Source organism: Pteronotus mesoamericanus, unplaced genomic scaffold (assembly GCF_021234165.1).
Source record: "Pteronotus mesoamericanus isolate MK-2021 breed Mesoamerican mustached bat unplaced genomic scaffold, CSHL_Meso_final contig_502, whole genome shotgun sequence".
Taxonomy (NCBI): Eukaryota; Metazoa; Chordata; class Mammalia; order Chiroptera; family Mormoopidae; genus Pteronotus; species Pteronotus mesoamericanus.
The window spans coordinates 333010-356451 of record NW_026555187.1 but is presented as its reverse complement, the minus strand read 5'-3'; the positions used below and the strand labels follow the sequence as shown (position 1 = coordinate 356451).

The 23442-nt window shown below is 47.4% G+C and overlaps 2 protein-coding genes across 3 annotated transcripts in view; both read left to right on the top strand.

The window, feature by feature from the left end:
* The window catches only part of AKAP8L (A-kinase anchoring protein 8 like), a 28096-nt gene extending 24834 nt beyond the window's left edge, over positions 1 to 3262 (top strand). For both annotated transcript variants that reach the window (XM_054578830.1, XM_054578829.1), the window contains 2 exons: positions 2666 to 2761; positions 2883 to 3262. In XM_054578830.1, the coding sequence (XP_054434805.1) occupies positions 2666 to 2761; positions 2883 to 3194 (408 nt within the window). In that variant the 3' untranslated portion in view covers positions 3195 to 3262. The remainder of the gene's footprint in view (positions 1 to 2665; positions 2762 to 2882) is intronic.
* Positions 3263 to 3497: 235 nt separating this feature from the next.
* AKAP8 (A-kinase anchoring protein 8) lies at positions 3498 to 22003 on the top strand. The gene is made up of 14 exons (XM_054578828.1): positions 3498 to 3642; positions 6056 to 6094; positions 7829 to 7861; positions 8380 to 8656; positions 9076 to 9556; positions 10045 to 10174; positions 10428 to 10474; positions 12291 to 12324; positions 14266 to 14353; positions 16006 to 16147; positions 16518 to 16611; positions 17041 to 17171; positions 18285 to 18380; positions 20336 to 22003. Exons 1-14 carry the CDS (start codon positions 3624 to 3626, stop codon positions 20777 to 20779), a joined length of 2055 nt encoding a protein of 684 aa, XP_054434803.1. The 5' UTR covers positions 3498 to 3623; the 3' UTR covers positions 20780 to 22003.
* Positions 22004 to 23442: the final 1439 nt, after the last annotated feature.

The window sequence follows — 23442 nt, the reverse complement described above, 5'->3', positions numbered from 1 at the left end:
TCTCTCTCTCTCTCTCTCTCTCTCTCTTTATCCCTCCCTCTTTCTCTCTGTTTCTTTCTCTAAAGGCAATTTATCCTTGGCAGAGGATTTTTAAAAAAGTGCTAAATAAAATATTAGTAATTATCCATCGACTAGTGATTCAAATGTGTGATACACTATAAGTTTGTTTCTGGAATCCAAGGATGGTTCAATAAGAAATAAGCAACATTATCAGTGTAAGGGCATTGGAAATGAAAACTTTTTATATGCAAATAAATATGAGTCTCAGAAAAGATGAATAATTCCAGCAAAATGTTCAATGGAATGTTAAATTTCAGACAAATAAGAGCTCAATGCATGGAGGAACAGACTGTGTTCTTAGGTGGAAGATATAATAGAAAAACAACGAAAACCAATTTTCCCCACATTAACACAGACAGTGCAATTCCTGTCAAAGTCTGGGGAGGGAGACTGACTGAAATTATTTTAAGATTTATTTGTTGAGGTTAGTTTATACAGAAAGTAATAGTGAGTTCAGGGCCTTGCTTAAGCAGATACAACTAACTGCAAGCCGTTGCAGTTAATAAGAAAAAAGTGATAATGGCACAGTAATAAAACTGGAACCAGAACAGATAGCATCAGTCTAGTGGAAGGTCCCATTTGTTTTGGAACTTAGTGTTTGTCAGTGTCAGTAAACGTTCCTTACCTGAAACCCTGGGGCCAGATTTTTTTAATTTTTGGATTTCAGAACACATGATATGATCACTAGGATCCGGGAAATTTTCTTGTAGTTGAACCCTCAATAATTCAAATGACTTGTTTAAGAGGGATAAATAAAATGGTACAAAAACATAATGTCTCATGTTTTGCCACCAACTGAGTTTTACGGGGAAAGTTTTGGGTTTCAGTGGAAACTGCTTTATCTTACAAATTTTTGGAAGGGTAAGTTGGCTCGTTCCTAATACTATGTAATTAAATTCCAGAAATCTTAAATGTACAAAACAAAACATAGATTATTTATTTACCTTAATATTATAAAGGAAGTTTTCTTAAGCAAGTCAGGAAACCTAGGCCACATAAAAACACTGGGCAGGTGGCCAGTGTGCATCTCAGAGCACTCGGATTTGCTGGTGGGCAGGGATTTTGCCATGGGAAGCAGCAGAAATATCCCACGTAACATCTGACGGTGACTGGGAGGCAGGGGAGACAAGTACATTGTTTCAGTGCAGTTGGAGGAAGCATGGTTTACAACTTTTTTTGCGAAGTACTCCGGCACACTGGCTTTGGTGAACCTGTTTGGGAGAATTGAAAGCACCAGCATAAAAGTATTTGTTCATTCTGGTGATGTTTGGTCATTGTAGCAAAGGAAAGAATGTAAATGTGCCTTATTTGAGAGACACTGTCCTCTGCACATCTGTGCTTCTGGGCAGGGGGCGGGGGCGGGGGGGACAATGATGTGTTGGTTGGCTCATGAGAAAGAGTTGGGGAGGAATTGGTCTGTTATATCCTAATTGTGCATCTCTAACTTGTTTCATTTTGGGCATGCATGAGTTCTGTAATATTTTCCCCTAGTGGTAGAGAAAACGTGTAAAGAAAAAAGGCAAACAGATAAAGGGAGTAGAAACAGCAGGTAAACGTGATGTAGAGTTGGATGGGTTTATTAGAGGTCCAGGAGGTGGAGTTTCCCCCACAGAAATGGCTTTATCAGTTCTTTTCTGCTTATGGCTTTATACATGTATTTACCTTTGTAATGATGAAAGCGCAATTTGCCTATAATTTCGCCCCTGAGGAAATCACCTAGCAGTTTGGTATAAATCCTCCTAGGCAAAAGACTCTGTCAGCCATACAGGCAGTCCATCACACCTCTTTATTACCGAGCCAGGGGAGAGATGAGCCCTATTTTAAGGACTGCATGGTGCTCTTTTTGAATGTGTGATCTGTTTAACCACTTCTGCACTTAAGAATATTTAGGTGCTTCTAGTGTTTCATTACTCCAACCACTGCATGCACCATTCCTATTCTTAAACTTAGGATAGGGTAAATTCCGGGAAGGAATTACAGTACTCAAAGATTTTTACTTTTGATACTTTCTGTCAAACTGCTTTCTAGAAAATGTAAGTAAGCAGTTGAGCCTTTTGCCAACAGGGTAAAAGTGCCTACTTTCAACCTTGCCACTCTCATTAGGGTGTAATTCTTCATCCAGGGAATCCTATTGGTTAAAAGGATGTGTATCACTTAAATATACTGTCAGACATGTGTATTCTTGCTTTTATATCCTCCCTGTTGATCCTAGAGAGTTCATGCTTATTAGGGTGCTGGCTCTTTTTTGTTGCAGATTGCACATTTGGCTTTTAGTAGGTTTTTTAAAATATGTTCACTGCTTATAGTTTTTATATAATAAATCAGATTTCTGCAATACAGCTGTAAAGACATGTCTTTAATCAGTTGCATACAAAGTATGGTATGGAAAAATGGAGCATTTCAGCAATGAGAAAAATCAGGTCATGGCTCCATGTTTGGTGGGCGTCGAGCCGCACACTTATTATACCCAAGGTACACTTAAAAACCTAAGAAATCTGGTTGGAGTCAAGTGGAGGTTGGGGGGAGGGGGTGCATCTGGCAGGATGGGGGTCTCTTGGCACCGAGAGCAGCCTCTCAAACCCCTCCCGGCCTGCCCTGTCCGCAGCTCATGATGGAGCAATCGAAGAAGTCCTCACTCATGGTGGCCCGCAGTATTCTCAACAACAAGCTTATCAGCAAGAAGCTGGAGCGCTACCTGAAGGTGAGGCGCGGGTGTCTGATGCAGGCTCCGGCTGCGTCCCCAGTCCCTGGTCCCCTGTTCTCGTCCCAGCCCTAGTCCCGTGAGTCTTTTCTCCCTAATAGCATCCGTATATTGTCCACAGGGCGAGAACCCTTTCACCGACAGCCCTGAAGAGGAGAAGGAACAGGAGGAGGCCGAGGGCAGTGTCCTGGACGAGGGGGCAATGGTCGAAGCAGCAGGGGCCACTGAGGGTACCGAGAGCACGCTGGTGCAGCCCCCTGTGCCCCCGGAGCCGGCCCCTGGTGCCATGTCCCCCCCACCACCGCCACCCCCCGAGGAAGAGGAGGAGGCTGTGCCCTTGCTAGGCGGAGCGCTGCAGCGCCAAATCCGTGGTATCCCGGGCCTCGATGTGGACGACGACGACGACGAGGAGGGCGGCGGGGGCGCCCCGTGACCATGGCCACAGGCGGGCAGGGCATGCGCATCGGAGGCTGGAGGAAGAGCTCAATAAAGTCACTCTCATCCCACTTCCAGGCTTGTCTCTGTGGCCGGGGTCAGGTGGAAGCCAGAACCTCGCAGATGGGGCTGAGGGCGCTTGCCTGCGGGGCTGGGGGTGGGGCGGGGAGGAAGAGGAATGAGCCTGCGCACAGCGAGGCACCGTGGCCCGACCCAAACTCCCATAATGCTAAGAGCGACGAGCCGACCAACCGGAAGGCCAGCTGGGGTGGTGGGGGCGGGCCTACCGTGAAAGCCAGGCAATGGTACTGAGCGCAGAATTACGTATGCGTCTGGTCTTCCAGTAGCTGACGGCGGGAGGTGCTTTGAGCACAAGCGTCCGGTGGCAGCTTAGAAAAAGGGGCTGCTGGCGGGCCGAGCCGAAGACATGGAGCAGGGCTACGGAGGTTCGTATGTTCAGTTCGGTGCAGTGTGAGGCAGGCAGGCCCTGACCACATACGGCGCCGCGCAGAGGGCTACAAGGCCTAGGCCTACGCCCGAATGCAGTTACCGCAGCCCAGCCGTGCGGCGAGGCGGACAGGGCGCGCGCGTGCCACTCATTGGACTGCAGCGCCGTCGCTCTCGCGACGCTGCGTGCGATTGGGCCGTGGCGCTTGAGGAGGCGGGCAGAACTCAGCGTCCCGACGCTCCGCGGCGGGCTTCTGGGGCCGCCTTGTGCCGCCTGGGCCGTTTCTACCCCTCACCCCCGGCGGGTCTAAGTTCCTTGCTGACTGCAGGCCCGCCTTCCCCTTCAGAAGACGCCACAAAATGGCGGCCGGGGGGGGCGGAGCCACTGTTCGAGGTCCTGGGGCGCTGGGTCCTCTCCCCAGGCAGTCGGGCCTGTCTCGGGAACCGCGGAACTCAGTGGGGACCTCCGCGCGTCGTACGTGGCGAGGGGCTCCCATTCTGGAATGCGGCCGGGCGGCACAGGGTCGGAGGCCTCCCCATCAGCTCCGCGGTGCAGCGCGGCCGGGCCGGGTGAGGCCTCTATGGGGCTCAGCCTCCGGGCTCAGCCATGGACCAGACTCGTGCCGGCCTACGACAAGATATTGAGGGTCATATGCTGGGCATTTACTTGTGCTGAGCTGGAAACTTGACGTGATGGATTGGTGGCTCTCAGGCGTTCCCTATATGTGACCTGGAGGTGCTAGAGGGTTGTTTAAAGAGGGAATGTGTCCCTTCCCCACTTGGGTTGTAGGGTCTGCGGCAGGTCGGACCTTCGTGGGGACCTACTCTTTGTCTTGCGAATTAGTCTCCTGGAAAGCCTTTGCTCTGTGTGCAGGGAGCCACGTTTGCCCATTGGGAAGTTGGCTTAACCAGGGGCAGATCTCTATCCACGTATATGAGGTTCGAGAAGCACGCGATCTGATCTTGGAAATAGCAGCTAGAGGAGGCATCTATCTTGAAAGGTCTCAGCTAGCTTTAGCAGGATCCAGGCCGCAGGAATTTCAGAAGCAGAGAGGTTCTGAGGTGCATACGTGTATCTGGGGTCTTGGAGTGGCTCAGCATGGCCTTTCATATGTCCTGACTGGGTCTCATCATGCTTTGCTTACCTTCCCGCCAGATCTTTCAGCCAGTACTCCTGCCTCAGGCACAACCTAAGCTTGGCGAGCTCTCCCCTCCCCCTGCCTTTCCTAACTGCTAAAAAACCTTTTAGACTCAGGTTAGATGCTGCAGCTTCCTGGAATCCTTCCGTAGCTCTTCCCCCTGGAGTTATTTTCTAGGACTTGCTGACTCTTGACAACTTGCTCCCTGACTGACTTCTCAGCTCCATGATCTTGGGCGAGTGACTTGGCCACCCAAGCATTTTACAACAGGAAAAATAGTAACCTATCTCAAGGGTTATTGTGAAGTTATGTGAGTCGCATATGCCATTCTGTTAGACCAGTGTCCCACAGTGAAGCAGTTAGTACCCTGCAGTTGGTCGCTTGCTGTTAGAACAGCCACTCTGCCTTTCTCTGCAGATGGGGAAGCTTGTGTGGCATGGGGAGGATGTACCTGGCAGAGGGCAAATTTCACTGTGACTTTAAATCAAGTCCCCTGTCCTGAGCCTTAGCTCCCTGGCCTCTGAACAGCATTCTTTGACGCTGGTTAACATGTTGTTTGTTGGCCCACAGCAGGCAGTCAGCTTGTGGTTTGGATTGTTCAGGTAAGGGAGACCAGATGTGTTCTTGATTCATTAAGGTGAAGTCATTTGACAGTGTGGATGGCTACCTGTGCCGAGCTCTGTATGACATCAAGGGTCATAGAGATGGAGAGGGACCAGACAGATGCTGTTATCGGGGTCTGGAGGGGCAAGGGAGGCACCACAGAGGAGGCCACAGTCTGATGCCTTAGCGCCAGATGAAGCCCTGAGACTTGAAGGCCCACAGGAGCATTGGAGAGTTCAAAGCCACACGGAAGTGAGGCCTAGAGAGGCACGGTTGTCTCCAAATCCCAACATTTCTTCATTTATGGCTGCTTAGTTGGTGAGGCAAGAAGGGGAGTGGGACTGTGTCCTAATGCTGGGCTAGCTGGTGGCTCTTCTGTGTCACCCTCAGCTGTGGGTTGAGACTTAGGACAAGGTCGCTCAGGAAGTGACCAGAGCTGGCCCAGGGCCCATTCCTGTCCCCTCTTTTTTGTGCTTTGACCTCAGGCAGGTGGAGTGTGATGATGCAATCAACTAACTGGGATGACCTTTAGGGAGGCAGTGTTGTGGTTCTCCTGCCTTCTAGTAAGGCTGGCACTGAGCTCCTTTGAGGATATCTGTTTAGGCTCTTGAGAGCACTGGTTCTCTAGTCGGACACCCAGGATCCTAACTCACAGCTCTTCTTTTCACAGGCTATGGGGCATGGAGTGCTGGACCCACCAACACCCAGGGTAGGTTGGACCTGCTTTCCAGGGAGGCAGGGGCTCCTGGGACTCCAACCCAAGGCATCAGACTGACAGAGCTGTTCCTGGAGCTGCATGGGGGGACAGTGGCCGCTAGCCTGGCGAAGCATTGGCTGGGGGACAGTGGGGAAGCCCAGGGACCAGGAATCCTTTTCTGTAAAGAACCAGATAGTACTCTTTTTTTTTTTTTTTTTTTTTTTTTTTGCCTTTGCAGGCTACATGATCTTTGTAGTGCAGCAGCCATCACAGACAATTTATAAACAAATAGACAAAGCTGCTCTCCAATAATATTTACCGAAGGACATTGACATTTGTGTACCATATAATTTTTCATGTGTCACAAAATAGTCTACTTCAGCAATTTCTGTTACTGTGTTCTAAGTAAATAGCTGAGTATATAATCAAAGATTTAAGTAAGTAAATTTTATTTCTTAGTAGGTTTAGATTTATAAGAGAGAGCAGGTAGTGTAGAGAGTTATGTGTGCCCACCCTATCTTCACCCCTACACAGTTTTTCCCTATTGTTAACATCTTGCATTAGCAGGATACACTTATGACGATTAACAAGCCAGTGTTGATACACTATTATTAACTATAATCCACCATTTACATGAATATTTACTCTGGCCCTGTCTGATGTGACTTGGTTGGAGTGTTGTCCTGTAAACCAAAGGTCGTAGGGTTTGATTCTCAAGTCAGCACAGGTCTGGATTGCAGATTCAGTCTCCAGCCAGGGTACAACATGCAAGAGGCAGCCATTCGAAGTTTCTCTCTGTCTCCTCCCTTTCCCTCTCTCTAAAAATCCATAAGCGTGTCCTTGGGTGAGGATAAAAAATATATATGTTGACTCTGTATTATGCAATTCTGTGGGTTTTGATAAGTGTATAAATGATGTGTTTGATACCATGAAATATTCTTTTCATTTTTCTTTTCTTCCTCAACCACTTAAAAATGTAAAACCCATTCTTACTTTGTGGGCAGCTGTACAACAACTGGTGATGGGCTAGGTTTGGCCCGGAGCCTGTTTGATCACACTGCTCTGGAGTCCAGCTCATGGTGCTAAGTGCGTTTGAGGGACCAGAATGTACTCTGGTTGCCGACTTCGTGTGGCATCTGTCCCAGGGGATAAGACGATAGCTTCCTTTGTTTTCTGAGTCTGGCACTTGCCTCTGGCACCGTTGGGGGCCAGGTCACTTCTTTACCCATCCCAGGAAGAGGCCTTCCATGTCACTCAGACATACAATGTCTCCTTGCTCAGTTGAGTGGGGGACATGATTTTCCACTTAAGCATTCTCTGTGTTTTTGGTGGTACCTGAGCCCTGGCTCTTGGTGAGTGCTGGCATTTTAGAAGGGCTCTGCCTGAGGACCTGGCTTGCTAACCTCTTCGCCTGTAGCCTACACTGGATGAACTTCCTGGGAAGGCTAGAGCATCCTTTCCATTGTTTTGATGGAGGAGACTGGGCTTGCCTAAGAGGGAATCCCTGCTCGTGCTTAGCTGAGTGCTCTGGAGGAAATTAGTTTTATACTGCTAGTGGGCCCAGCCTTTCCTGACCTTAATAGGCAACCGAGGATGCTTCCCAGAGTGCTGCCACAGACACCTGTCGCCCTGGCCCTATGGATAGTGGAGTGAGGTGACGGCTGCCCTTCCACATCTGGGGACTGGGTTGTCTTACATGCCTTTGTTCTGCAGACAAAGCTCTTGTATGTTCTTGTTTCCTCTCAGGTGCATATGGAACTGGTGTGGCCAGCTGGCAAGGTAGGCCCTGCTTGGGGGTGAGTGGGTGGGTAAGGGGGCCTCTGGTCAGCCGCCCAGAGGAGCTGGGATTCAGGGATACCCCCATCTCCCCTCCTAGCTATGCTCACAGCTCTCCTGGAGGCTTGGCAGGCTGGGCCTGAGGTGCTAAGGAGACCTCAAGGGGAACTTGCAGGAGACGAGGGCGTTGTGGTTGTGTTCTGGGCACAACATTTCCATGGTGGATCTGTCAGCAACCCCAGCTGTCACTCGTGGGTTCTCAGCCAGCCACCTCTGGATTTGGGTGGGAAGCAAGTCTTAGGATCTGGCACAGAAAATCTATTGCTCAGTTGAGGTCTCGCCCCTACCCTCATGTAACAAGGCATTGTGGGTACGCAGTGTGGGTGATACCAACGGCACTTGGTCCCATGACCCTTTTCCTCTTACGGCAGTGGGTGTGTGTCGTCCCCCCCCCCATGTGTCCATCATGGACTGTCCCGGTGGCTGCTGAGGTCTGACTAGGCTCTTCTTCTCTCTGGCAGGTTATGAAAACTACAATTATTATGGTGCCCAGAACACCAGCGTCACCACAGCAGCAACCTACAGCTATGGCCCAGCCTCCTGGGAGGCCACGAAGGCCAATGATGGCCTACCGGCTGGGGGCCCTGCCATGCATTTGGCTTCTTATGGCGCAGAGCCATGCACTGACAATTCCGACTCACTCATTGCCAAGATCAACCAACGTTTAGACATGATGTCCAAGGAAGGAGGCAGGGGTGGGAGCAACACCTGTGGGGAGGGCATGCAGGACCGGGACAGGTAATTAAGGACCTCAGCCCTTCTCTGGGGATCCAAACGCTATACTTTGTACAGAAGGGAGTAGGCACCCGCTCTCCCAGGATGGCTCTTCCCCAACACCCTCCTGAATGTGGGTAGATGAGTTGGGCCTTTGTTGGGACAGAGACATTGTAATAGAACTTGCTTGTAATAGGTTTCCTGAGTGGTGGGGTTTAGGGCATGACTGGCTAAACTGTCAGACTCCCTTATTTCTGCACCAGAGCCTAGGATCAATGGCTTGTGCCCTCATTTGTCAGAGTTCTGTTTTACCTCTGAGCATTTAGGAGGGGTGCAGGGTGGTTTGGTTCGCTTTGCTGTTCCGAGTGTAGGGAGGTCAGCTTTTGCAGGAGGTGTTGAGGCCGCTCCCAGAGCGTGTAGTGATGGTTGTGCTTTCTTTGCAGTTCCTTCCGCTTCCAGTCATTCGATTCCTACGACTCCAGGCCTTGTCTGCCCGAACACAATCCCTATCGCCCCAGCTATAGCTACAACTATGACTTTGACCTGGGGCCTGACCACAATGGTGGCTTTGGCGGTCAGTACAGCGACTGCCGGGACCCCGCCCGTGAGCGGGGCTCACTTGATGGCTTCATACGAAGCCGGAACCAGGGCCGCTTCCAGGACCGGAGCAACCCCAGCACCTTCATGCGCAGTGACCCCTTCATGCCATCAGCCTCCTCCGAGCCCCTGTCTGCTCCCTGGACTGAGCTGAACTACGTGGGTGGGCGGAGTCTGGGAGGCCCCTCCCCCAGCAGACCCCCACCTTCCCTCTTTTCCCAATCCATGGCTCCCAACTATGGGGTGATGGGGATGCAGGGTACAGGAGGTTATGACAACTCTGTGCCCTACAGATGTGGCCAGTCACAGACCCGGATAAAGGATCGGGTAAGCCCTTGAAAAGTTATAACCTTGCTTTTCTTTTTAAACAGCTTTATAGACGTAAAATTTATAGATTGTAAGATTCACTCATTTTTAAGTGTATAATACAAGTTTTAGTAAAAATGTAGAGAATCATGCAGCCTTCACCACCATCTAGTTTTAGAGCATTTCTGTGAACTCGGAAAGAAACTTCTGTTTTTAGCAGTCATTCCCTATTCTCTCCCCCAACCTCTGGCAACCACTAATATACTTTCTGTCCCTATGGATTTACCTGTCTTGGACATTTCATTGGAATACAGCATTGTGTCCTTTTGTGTCTGGCCGCTTACATTTAGCATAACCTTTTTGTGGGGGGATAAACTATTCTATCTTTGCTTTCTGAAAAGACCCTGTCTACTTTTGTACTCCGGTCTTACAACCTCTTCATTCTTCGTTTCTCTGGGGTATCTTATGGTCCGGGTAAGCTGTACATGAGGATGTGATTGTGTCTGTAGCCCAGGTGGAGAGGGTTTGACCGCTGTGGCCCAGATGGCATGAGCAGGAAACGGAAGCAGTTGCAAATCTACAATGAGCCGGATGCCAAACAGGCCCGTGCTGACAGCGAAGGAGATTTTTCTGAAAACGGTATGCCCTGGGGGTGTGATACAGTGACTTTTCAATTGGTATAAGAAGAAGCAGTCACATGCTTACTGCTTTGCCTGCCTGTTTGTACAGTGGATGCACAGGAACTAAAGGGTGCCAAATGTCACCCACGTTCCCATAGCCCCCACTATAGTAAGGATAAGTTTGGTCACTCTGGACAGTGCGCTGGGGAGGGTGAAAACAGTGGGCCAGCTGCTGGGGGGCTGACTTTCCCTATTCCTTTTGTGTCTGGTAGATGATGGAGTTGGTGACTTCCGATCGGGAGATGAAGAATTCAGGGGTGTAAGTCCACCTTCACTGGTCAGCCTCGTTTTTCTCTAGTGCAGAATTTCTTCCTTATTTTCTAGCTTTTTTCCTCTCAGGCAGGAACTGCCACTATGGTAGACTCACTTCCACCTTGTGAGTGGATTTAATACCCTGATTTGCAGCTGGGTTTCTAAGTGGAATCGGTACAGTTCTACTAGCAACAGTTCTTCCCTTCTGGAAAAAAGCCCTAGCCCCCTCCCCAGCAGCTCTTGTGTCCTTCAGTGGAGCGCCTGGCTGCACACGTGGTAAGTGCAGTGGCTGTGCAGGCTAAGGCTTCCAGACATGTACTGAAGACTGCCAGCTTCATGCTGGTGCTGAGCTGCATGCATGTCATTCAGTCCTCCCAACCAGTCATGGTAGATGCGTGTTTAAGACTGGCTCTTAGCCAGGACCACGCGTAAGGACCTGGGGAGCCAGCCTTTGCCACCCCCTGCAAATTCTGATACAAGTCTGAGGTAGGGTCCAGAGATCTGGGTGTATGAAAGCTTTGTCCAGATGCTTCTAATGGTTGAATTGGTTAGGGGTATGTTAGAGGGGTGGGATACAGGGAATTTTCAGCTTTTCTAACAGCCTTGCTTGCCCCCATCTTGTTTCAGTCTTGAGTCTAGGACTCTCTGTACCAGCTGACTGTAATTTAATCTTTAGCTCAGTGCCTAACGAATGGGCTTCCTTGCTTTGGCCGATGGCTCAGTTGGTTGTAATGTCCCATATAACAAAAGGCTGCAGGTTCAATCTCCCATTTGGGACATGTATGGGAGGCAACCAGTCGATGTTTCTCACGTAAATGTTTTCTTCTTCCCTGTTCTTCTCTCTCTAAAATCAATAAAAACATGTCCTTGGGTGAAGATTAAAAAAAAAGAATCTAACTGAAAATGGAAAGAGATCCAGTTCCTTCAGTTCCCTTTTTCTTTTTTTTTTTTAACCCTCACTCGAGGACGTGTTTGTATTGATTTCAGAGAGAGAGAGGAAACACCGATGTGATGTAATGAAAGAAACATCGATAGGTTGCCTCACATATAGAAACTGAACGGGCAACCTAGATATACGGGCAACCTGATGGGCAATCGAACCTGCCACCTTTTGGTGTATGGGACTATGCTCCAACCAACAGAGACACCTGGCCAGGACTAGGTGATCATTTTTATCTACACCTGGTTGTTGTTGTGTGTTTTTTTTTTAATAAGCTTTGGTAAATACAAATAGAGGGCTGGGAACCTTGATAAAGCCCATTTTCCATAAAGAGCGCCTGAAATAGCATCTTTAGAGAGAGGGGAAGGGAGAGAGAAAGAAAGAAACATCTGTGTGTGGTTACATCTCACACGTCCCCTACTAAGGATTTCACCTGCAACCCAGGCATATGCTGTGACTGGGAATCGAACTGGCGACCTTTTGATTCTCAGGCCAGCACACAATCCACTGAGCCTCACCAGCCAGGTTTCAAATTGAGGTTTCTTGATATACAGTTGATGAATGAGCTCCTGGTATTCCCATGTGCAGAGCTGTGCAGGTGTACATTGCCAGAGGCCATTCATTAGCTTTAGAGAGAGGTGAAATAAGGTCAGTGTGTTGAATAGAAAAGTAAGTTAGTCATCATCACAGAATCTCAGAAAGCAACCAACCAGGAGTGGCAGGCATACTGAGGCTCTATCCCATGGTCCTGGGCCTGGCCCTAACATGGTGATTGGGTTCCTGGTGGCACAGCTTTCACCAGGTAGTGGCAAGGAACTGGGCTGGTGTGGAGAGTTCTGAAAATTCCACCTCACTGCCCGACTTCGTGTGTGTCCTTTTTCAGGAGGATGAATTCTTCGACTCCGGGAGGCAGAGAGGTAGGCATTACCCACTGTCCCTTTGAGCTTTCCTGTGTCTGCTTGGCCATCCTGCACTCACTGCCCAACTCCCAGCTGAGCTGGGCTTCTGAGAAGCAAGCCTGGGTGGGGCCTGAATGGAAGTGTTTGCTGATAGCTCAGGGCAGAAAAGGGGCCATGATTGCTGGGTGGGCCTTGGCTATGGCACTCACCCCAAGGCTTTGTTCCATTGTTTACAGCAGACTTGCTCCAAATGGGTCTGTTGGCCTCAGTCAGTGCAGGCTATGGGGGTGGGGGATTCATTTGCACGTGTCTGCAGCAGCTCACAGTGGTAGTGAAAGGAGTCTCAGAAACAGAAAAGAGAAAAAGAAAAGGTGCCCTGCAGCCTGTCTTCTCAGTTCCCCTTGGCCAGCACAGGTCCTTGTACTGTATTCTTCTGGGCTTCATTCTTCATTCTTTACACAGTTTCCCTTGGTTACCAGCCCAGGGCCATGCTCTCAGCCTCTATGGTGGGAATACTGGCAACTGCAGTGCACGTCGCTGCATGGGACAGAGTTCGGGCACCTGCCTGGATTGGCAGCTCAAGGCAGGGGGAGGCTGTCAGACACACCCCAATCCAGATACCCAGAGTCAGTCATTGTTCAGATCCCATCAGTTCCAGTGCGAGAGACCACAGTCCAAAGTCAGCAACAAAAGTAAAGCCAAGCTAAACCTCTTGGAGCATGGAGAAGCAGCCTGAGACATGGTGGCGTTGAGCTTATCTAAAAGCCACTTTTCCTGTTCCCATGGGTCTGTCCATAGCTGTTTCCCCCTTGAATCACAGGCTGGCTCTGCTCCCATAAATTCTGAAGGGCCCTGGCTTAGATGCTCCTTCACTTATGTGTTCAGGCTTAGCCAACCCTCTGAGGTCCTCTGACTCTGTTTATTGAAGCGATTATGTTTGTAGCATGGGACCACACAGCATTGAGCAGCTTGTGCAGCGGGGAAAATGCTAAAGCAAAGGTGACATGTTTATTGCGCACAGGTCCTGCTACCTACCCGGGATGACTTTGCTATTAAACAGCAGTAATAGTTTCAGGCAGTGACCTCTTGCCAAAAATCCCACACGCCCTTTTGAGAGGCTTCTGAGCAGCGCACGCCGGTCGCCATCTTCGTGGGACAGTCTCGTGACTGGCATCAGGGGTAGGGGTTACAGTTCAGATGCTTATCCAACCTTTTTTCAGTGTTTGGCTCTGAGCCACGGTAACCTGGCCTGGCCTCTCGCTGGGATGCTGTGCTGCACGGCTCTCAGAGGAGCTCCTGCACTGGCCCCAGGGGAAGGATGGAGGACCGATAGGTCTCTTCCCACTTTTATTTCTAGGGTTGCTTTCCACATAGCCATGGGAAAGCCCTAGAGTGACAGTTTTTGTGAGTGGAAGATAGAGTTTGGGCCAGCAAGGACTGACAGACCTGCTGAGGCCCTAGTTCAGTGGAGGCCTACGGGATGGTTTTCATTGTCCACCTGGAGGTGGGACGGAGGGAGGTAGAACAGCTTGCTTTATTTTCTGAGGCCTTCCAGCTGCTGCCTCTTTACCTAGAACTATTTCCCTCTTAACTCATGTTGGGAGAAGACCCACTTGTAGGGCACTAAATTGGAAAAGCAGGATAGGGAAGGTCAGAGAGCGGATGGGCTGCAGTGTGAGTGGGATGGATGGGCCATGTCCCTGGCCCATTCCAGCCTCATCGGGCTATGAGAGAAGTGAAGTGTCTCCCCTGGGAACTCCCAAGGGTTCTCATCAAAGCCCATCCTTGCTGGGAGCCTTTGAGAGCCCTTTGGTGTCTCGGGGTGTCCTAACCCTGCTGTGTGTGGAGGCAGCAGCAGGGCACGGGGTGCGGTGGCCGAGCTGCAGCCCCATCAAGGCCCTGGTGCTCAGCTCCTCCGCAGGCTCAACAGAGGATCTTGAAGGGATTTCTCTGTTGCAGGAGAAAAGGACGATGAGGATGATGAAGTGAAGAAGAGAAGGGAAAAGCAAAGGAGAAGAGACAGGATGCGAGACCGGGCAGCTGACAGGTGAGCGGGAGGTTAGCTGGACCTGGGTCCTGTCAAGGCTCTGCTGAGCTTATCTGTCTTCAGTCCATGATGGCGGGTGGGGCGGGGGGAATGGCAGTGGGGAAATCCTAGTCAAAGTGGTGGCAGACAAAACTTGGGAAATTCTTAGCGTCATACCCTTGCTGGGGGTGGGGGTCCCTGTGGCCCTTATGTGCCCAGCAGGGGGCCCTGTTGCCCTTCTCCATGCTTGTGGGGAGTTACCTTGTCCCCCGGCTTTTGTCTGTCATCTCAGACAAATGATCTTCATTCAGCAGAGCTGCTAAGAAAGTGCTCTGTTGCGTTGTCCAAATCCAGACCACCTCTAGAGTTCGACTTAGCACTTATACATGTATAGGTGTAACCTTCGAGATTGTCTTTGAGTTGAAAAACATGAAAGTGCAAAGCCCAAAGGGTGTTATTGTGACCACACCATGCACTTCTCTCCCTGCTCAGTGATGAAGTAGCTGCTGACTAGAAATACAAACCACTGGTGGCCATGGGAGCACTTGGTTGCTGAGGCCTTAACCAGCACACAAGACTGCTACTCCATGCACAGGTTCTCAAAGGGGCTAACGGGCAGGGGATCCAGGAACTGAAGAGTAGGGGCTTTCAGTAGGTGTTTAAAAAACTCATCAAAACCCTTGTTAAACAGATGAATAAGTGATAGCTACCTTCAATCTGTTTTCATACCATGTGAAAACTGAGATGACAGTTTTTAAAAAGAATCTTTAGAGTCTACCCTAGGACTGAGGATTCTCAGAGCATGTCTCACAGGGGAGGTGAAGATGTAGCTGGGAAGCATATTTCTTTCTGACACTTTGCACGTAGGGCCTGGGTGATTTTTTTCCTCTTCGCTCCTCTGTCAGGGTTATCTCCAAAAGCCTGCGGTCTTGTCTAGAGACCCAAAGCCCGGTGTTGGAGGCCGGCAGAACTCTGAGTTGGCAAAGGAGAAGTCCTGAGTGCCACAGGGCTTGTGCTCTTACCCCAGAAGATCCACAGGCTCCTGGGCAGAGCCAAGAGAAACAGCACTCCACTGTGGGGGTGTGGGTGCAGGTCTACAGGCCACTCCCACCTCACCTTACAGCACAGTTGCATTTGTGAGGCTTCGGAAGCACCCGACAAAGGAACCTCAGTTTTTATCCATGAATTTGACATAACATGCCTTTACATTGAGTCCTGTGGGAGAATCGATCTTAGATCGTATGAATTGTAAATTGCGTGAGGTCTTCAGGAATCCCTCCGCCACATAAAATGGGTTGCCTTATATCATCTCTGTGACTGCAAAAAGAAACATCTGCGAAGCTATGGTGTTAGGTACTGCATCTCCAGAGCAGTGGGTTAGAGGCTTAGGGAGCCCACAGTTCTGAATAGTCTCCACTTTAGGGTGTGCTCTTAAGAGGTTTGTGCCAGAAAGACTTACGGTAGTAAATTGCTACATGAGTCATTTCCCTGAAGACTTTCCAGGTTATACTCTCATCCTCAGGATGAGGCAATGGTAACTGCTATTCTTGACACCCTGTGAGAAGTCAAAAGTCTTGGTTCAGAAATTGCTTTCCCATTTCCATTTTAGTATTAACCAGAGATGAACTGGTTATCCCTGCATCACTGTTCTTGTTGTGGTCTTCCTTTCCCAGGATTCAGTTTGCCTGTTCAGTGTGCAAGTTTCGTAGCTTTGAAGATGAAGAAATCCAAAAGCATCTCCAAAGCAAATTTCACAAAGAGACACTGCAGTTTATAAGTACCAAACTGCCTGACAAGACGGTGGAGTTCCTCCAGGTGAGGCTCCCTTGTCCTCCATCAGTGTTTCCCAATGACCCTACAGGTGTCAGATCCCTCAAAGGGAAGGGGAAGGGAAATAAGAGGTCTAAACTTGGTTGGTCAAAGATTCTGTTTCCAGAATAACGGCTGTTTCAGTCACCATGTCAGTGGGACAGCTGAGAACTCCAGCCATGGTAGCTCCCTTTAGTTCTGCCCACAGAGCTGCTGTGTTAGCCGTCTTCCCACCCTTGGGACAGCTGAGACAAGACTGTCACCCAGTAGGGGCTCGGCAGCCACCCTTGGTGAACTGCCTCTGGTGCATTTGAGAAATATCCACACATGCTGCCGTCTCCTGATTTCACTTGGTGCCATCTCCCAATCCCTCTAGGAATACATTGTAAATAGGAATAAGAAGATTGAGAAGCGGCGTCAGGAGCTGATGGAGAAGGAAAGCATGAAACCAAAACCAGATCCTTTCAAAGGTGAGTTGTGATTCTGGGAGTGCGTGCTGTTTGCACAGCACTAAGGCACACGACTCAGTGTAAGGCCAGCACAGAGATGCTGAGGATGTGATTGAAGACCTGTGGGAAGGGCATTCGGCAATGGAAAGAGGCCTGTGAGTAGATCTCACCTCTACAAGTAGCTTACCAGAGTAATACGAAGCGCTCTGCAGTTATTTCCTCTTTGGACGAAAGGATGAGAAAAGTTGGAAGTAGTAAGCGATCCAGCATAGAGGCTGGTTGTTCTGCCCCTGCACTCCTGCTGGAAAGCAGATGACACCTGTCTCAGATTCTGTCCTAACTGAATCCCTGGAGAGGGTTGCAGGGAGAACAAGCAGACCTTGTTGGGAGCTGGGAGGAAAGCACATGCATCCTGTCCCAGACCCCACATGACTTAGATTTCATCAACAGGGATTGGCCAGGAGCACTTCTTCAAGAAAATTGAGGCAGCTCACTGCCTGGCTTGTGACATGCTGATTCCTGCACAGCACCAGCTCCTCCAGCGGCACCTGCACTCTGTTGATCACAATCACAACCGCCGGGTGAGTCCCATCTGGGTGCTGGCTGAGGGGCAAGCTTTCCCAGGCTGCCATTTGGGGTTCAGAACCTTCTGCGTCTTATGGAAAATGCTAATATCTCGAGGGGCTCTTGCCATATTCCATCAAGCTTGTCACTTCATCAATTTTTTGTATGTTGCATCCCAATTTCTGTTAAAATGTGAGGAAATATGTTGCTGAGAATTGATTAAATATGTAGCTGAAATTGTCCTGGCTTGAGAATGTTCCCTGTAAACCACATTAATCTATCCCCTAGTTGCTGAAAAACTGGTTTTTCTTTAAAGTAAGGCCAAGGGCCATTCAGAGCAGAGTGTCCTGGGGGACCCATTTGGTCTTTACTAGCTGGTGGGGCCTGAGATTAAAAGTTTTGTTCAAGGTCAGCAAATTTTTCTGTAAAGGGTCAAATAGTAAATATTTTCAGCTTTGCAGGTCGTAGGGTCTCTGTCCAACAAGTGTGCCGTTGGTGGGCAAAAGCAGCCACAGACACTAAGTGAAGGAATTGGTGTGGCTGCACTTGGCCCACTGGCTGTTGCTTGCTGACCCTTGATTTATCATCTCTGTGCTTAGTTTACCCACCTATGAAACGGAGCAACTGATATGTGCCTCCCCATTTCCCAGTTTTATTAAAGGGCAGCCAAAAGCACTGTATTTAACAGGGATTACTGTATGTGTGACTAGCTCTGTTTTGGAGCATTCATACTTTCGCTATTAAACTTACTATAAAGTTAATATAACTCAAAACTGAAATAAAAAGTTCACTCCTCGTCCTACTTAGTTCACAAACCTTCTAATCTGTAAATGTTCATTTCATCCTTGCTTATGTACATGGTACCTATACATCAAAAGTGTGTCTGTGCTTTTATCTTTTAAAATTACCAGAATTCTACACTGTTTTACCGTGTCAGTTCCAATGTCTCCATTGCTTTCTTTCTCTCATTCTTGGAGTCTGACACTTTGGGGTTTGCCTCAGTGAAGAAAGATGTTGGTTATCTCTGTATGTGGCTGATCTCAGGGCACCTCGCTGTAGCCTAGCTGGTATGTTCTCTTGCTCCTCTGTATGTGCCATTTTTAAAAGTCTACATTTGGTTCCCTTTGCAGCTGGCTGCTGAACAGTTCAAGAAAACAAGTCTCCATGTGGCTAAGAGCGTTTTGAACAACAGACATATAGTGAAGATGCTGGAAAAATACCTCAAGGTTAGAAGTCAATGTGTGGGAATGCTTTTGAAATGGAGAATGAACTATGATTATAGAACTGAAAGTTGAGTGCAATATTTTGCATTTCTGAGTTTTTTGAAGAATTGAGGGATGTTGGAATGTATCAGGCTTGGAAATTCCACTACTGTGGATTTTCTGAGACAGAGTACTTGCCTGGGAACTCTGGGATGTGGTTCTGCTTGATTAATCTGTACAATAATGCTGACTCTCACCATGAGAAACCTTGATTATCCATAAAATTCAGAGCAAATGATGGTGAGATGCTTAAGAAAAAAAGAAAGAAAAGAAAAACATAGCTAAGATAGGTAATTGTCTCAGGAAGAAGCTAAAAAGAGGTTTTGCTGGCAGGTCCAACTGACAGTGAAACGGAGGTTTAAGGCAAAGTAAGAGCCAGAGGTACCACGATTACTGAGCCAAAGTGACAGGAGCAGAGAAATAAAAAGTCCCAAAGAGGATGCCCAGGAGAGAAGTTGGAAGAGCTCCTAGTTCCTTCTTGGGCCCCCCATTTTACTGAATGCTCAGCCCCATGACTGCAACATTTGAGGCTGGTAGCTAAGCTCCTGCGTAGCCTGGCTTGGTAGAATCTGTTTGCCTTCCTCTTGTTTATTAACTGTTTTGGGGTGTTTTTTTTTAAGATTTTATTTATTTATTTTTAGAGAGGGGAAGGGAGGAAGAGAAACATCAATGTGTGGTTGCATTTCGCACACCCCCTGCGGGGGACCTGGCCTGCAACCCAGGCATGTACCCTACACTGGGAATCGAACTGGCAACCCTTTGGTTCGCAGGCCGGTGCTCAATCCTCTGAGCCACACCAGCCAGGGCAAATGCTTCATATTTGACAATTCACTCTGTCCATTAAAGGTACAGAATCTAAATACAGCAAGTTCTCTAGTAATGCCTTTGTTAATGTCATTTCATTATAATGTTGCTAGGATATCAGAGGAACTTAACTCTTGCTTATATCGATTAGCCTGTGTTAAAATTGGTTTAGTTATACATTGTCCACAGTTCCAAGAACCTGTTGACAACATTAACTGAGAACTTAACTGTAACCAGTTTAATAACCATAACTGGCCAGTGTTTCACCCTGTGGCCTAAATAGAGTCTCTGAAGGCAGGTACAGACTTAAGCTTCTAATCACTGTATTTTAAAAACACATTTCCTAATCCAGTAGTGGTCATAATTTAGTTTCCTTTTTCCAAAATAGAGACCATATGCTTGTGAGAAGTTTGGCTACTGAGAGAGTCAGACTTGGATTTGACTCCTGCCTGATATTTAATAGCTGTGTGACTACTGACAAGTTATGATCTTTGAGTGTCATTTTCTTATATGTGAAATGGGCATAATCCTCATGCCAGGGCTCTGAGTCTAAATGAAACCAAAATTTAAAATAGTCTTGCCCTGGCTCATGTGACTCAGTTGGTTGGAACATTGTCCATAACTGAGAGGCTGTGGGTTCATTTCCCAGGCAGGGCACATACCTAGGTTGCAGGTTTGACCCCCAGTCTAGGCACAAGGGGAAGGCATCCGATCAATGTTTCTCTCTCTTCTTTCCTCTCTCTCTAAATGCAATGAAAAAATGTGGGGTGAGGATTGAAAAAAAAAAATGTATTAGTCCTAACCTCCTGGTAGGAGATCCTTTTTTTTTTTTTTTTTTAATTTGCTTTAGATATTAGGTCTCTTTGAACTTTTTTTCATGGTTATATGCTTGGATAAAAAGTACAAAATAGTTCTGGTGAAGCTTTCAGAGATGTCTTTTCTGAATCTGTAGGCTCTGAGAACCTGTAGGATTAACTCACCTAGTATAGTTTAAAGTGTTTTTCTTGTTGACTCTGCCATCGTGAAAACACAAGCTCCCAGCAACCTGGGCCTCTTTCTATCTCTCATTTGGACAGTTCTTTAGACCACACTGACCTGTGTTTCTTCTTGGCCAGGGTGAAGACCCTTTCACCAATGAAGCTGTTGATCCAGAAATTGAAGGAGATGACAATTTAGGAGGTGAGGATAAGGAAGAGACACCTGAGGAGGTGGCTGCAGAAGTGTTAGCCGAGGTGATTACAGCAGCAGTGAGCGCAGCAGAGGGAGAAGGAGTGCCCCCTCCAAAAAGTAATGAAATGCTGGCCCAAGCAGAAGGTCCCTTGGACAGGGCAGACGCCACGAGTGAACAGCCACTGGAAGCAGACACATGCTGTGGAATGGCCTCTGAGAAGGAGAATGCTGAAGCAGAGGATGGAGGTGAAGCTGCCCAGGCTGCTGAAGCTCAAGGTGAAGCAGAGGCAGAAAACAACGTAACAGTCACTGTTCCTGCCCCAGCTGCCACAGAAGCTGAAGGGGAACAAACTGATGCAGAGTCCAAAGATGTTATTTCCACAGAATGATCTTCCTCTCCCTGTTTCAAGGGATGTGTTATATGATGCATTGTTCTTTCTCCTTTGGTTTATAAGCAGTACTAGGGTGTGTGTACTGGAATATGCTGAAAACTTGTTTTGGTGAAGATACCCAGCCATTTTCCTTCAGAACATGTACCTCACAGGCTTGTCTCATAGAGTTGTGTGGCTTTCTGCCTCGGCTTGAAGGCTGCAGAAGTATTGTACATTCCCCCAAACAGCTGTGCCCTCTCTATACTGCAGTTGGAATAATAAAATTTGGGTAATTAGATTTTGATGATGCTTTGCTTGTTAAATACAGCCACTGGTTGAATGCCCTTCCTTTATTATTATTATTATGATGATGATGTCTGGGAGCAGCTCATCACTAGGATATATCTTGCTTTATGAAAGTTTTTTTGTTTGTTTTTAAGTTTCAAGAATTTGCTTTGGCATCAGCTTTTTAGTGCTCTGAATGGTATGTGATCCTCATGAGATGTAGCGGAATCTTTTTAACACATGATGCTGGTTCTGTCACATCAGTGAACTCTCAAAGGCCTGGTGAATGTGATACAATTTCACCACTGGAAACACAACCAGTTGCCCCTCAAGAGTAAAGACACTGCCTAGGGAGTTTTCCAATCTTTAATCCTTGATGAACCACCTTCAGAATTTGTCTCATGTGTTCCACCTCTACGTTACTTCAAAGTTTTCTCTTTAAATTGAATTATTTTCTCTAAAATATATTTCCAAAAAAAATAATGTCACTCCCATGAATGGAAAAACCAAAATAAGTTGCCACAGATAAGATGCTATCTGTAAAAAATTAATATAATGGAATAAACATTTTATTTTAGATAAGCATTCTTCCTTTGGAGGTTTCTGAGTCTGTGAGAGAGGATAGCTAGCATGTGTTAAAGTCTAACAAGGATCAGTTATATGTTCGTATAATCAAAAAAGTTGGAAGAGACCTCCCTTTTGAAATGATGTTGCTGGGGCTGTTTTTCTGTAAACTTTTGAACTCACATTTAAGGAAGCATTTGGCCAGTGGGAAATTATTTAAAAAGAGGGAGTAAAAATATTTTAACGAGCATCTATTGTGTACCAGGTGCTAATTCATGATAAAAATAAGACACGGGCACTGCTCTTAAAGAGTCTTGCTGGAGATGGGAGCTGAATATATATGAAAAAATTAAATATTAGAGCTAAAAAATAAACTGCTCATGAGCAAGAAAATGGTGCCTCTGAATTGTTTCTGCTCATCATTCCTTAATACTGCATAGATACAGCTTAGTTGCAGGTTCAGCTTGCCCTTTGAAGCTTATTCTGAGGCAAAAAATGTCTGAAAAATGATAAAACTATGAAATTGCTTTGTTTTGTTTTTCTTGTAAAAGTAATCCAAGGGCTGTCAGTAAAGCTATCTAAATTTCAGTGAGGTTCTTCTGCCCCCGACCCAGTGTGAAATGATACCAATCATTTTATTCTAAAGGTAGATTGAACCAGGCTATTTCCCACTTACAGACTCCTGAGAGGGAGGTGAAGGAGTTTTTAGCGTCACACATTGAAAATGTGGGGATAACCCAAGTTAATACACAGGTCTGTGAAATACCAATGGCCAGGAACTTTACATAGAGTACCTTTATTTAAAAACAGGTTTAGTGAACATGGCAATCCCTGCTATCCAAGCAAAAAGATGTTTTAGGAATGGCAGCCTAACTACAACTTTAACATAATCATGTTGCTGGCCTGTATGATTTCATTTGGTCTGTATGAGATTAATACAGTTACTGAAGGGGAAACTTTAATGAACAAATTGCCCATTCAAGAGTACATATCATTAGTATTAACTCCAAAATTAGATTTTTGGACCATAGAAAGAACCATACACTGACTGAAGGTGGTTCCTGCTCACCAGAAGTAGAGTTCTGACGCAGTAGAGTTCAAGGAGAACTTTAGAATCAATGGAAGTAGAATAGGAGGGTCTCAACTTTTTTTTTTTTTTAAACAGCTTCCTTGGGGGTCTCAATAAATAGGCAGCGGGGGGGGGGGGGCCGGGGACTGGGAACATGTGGGTGTGGCTTTGCACTCATTTAACTCATGGCTCTGGTACTTGAGAGAGTATTGGGCCACTTTCCCATCATCTTACTTACACAAGGACACTGAAGCCTAACAAGGTACTGCAGTTGGTTTTTTTGCAGTCGGACTTAATTTAGTCTATGTACCTCCTTTTAAAACTGGTGAGTGTGTACTTCATACAGATTAGAGTTTGGGGGGAAATTTCATGGGTTAGGGTACAACCAATCCACTCTCATGGGGCTGGCATTCAGAATTGAGTCAATCAACGCTTGGACTATTCAGAGTGGTTTGCCAAGCTCAACTTTTTTTTTTTTTTTTTGAGGTAAAATTCACATAAAATGAGCCATTAACCATTTTAAAGTGGATGATGCAGTGGCATTCGGTACACTCATAATGTTGTGCAACCTGATCACCTGCAACTGGTCCCAGACATTTTCCTCACCCTTAAGGGAAACCTTTACACCTTAGTAGTCATGCCCCCCATCCCCCTCCTCACAACCCCTAACAACCAGTAATACACTTTCTGCCTCTGGATTTATTCTGGATACTTCATATAAAGGGAAGCATATAATACATGACCTTTTCAGTCTGGCTTTAAT

Bases quoted from the DNA above. Each gene is read 5' to 3' on its own strand.
- AKAP8 (XM_054578828.1), top strand. The intron at 6,095-7,828 runs GTAGGTTGGACC...GTTTCCTCTCAG, and splicing joins TGGACCCACCAACACCCAGG to GTGCATATGGAACTGGTGTG. The intron at 14,354-16,005 runs GTGAGCGGGAGG...TTCCTTTCCCAG, and splicing joins CGAGACCGGGCAGCTGACAG to GATTCAGTTTGCCTGTTCAG.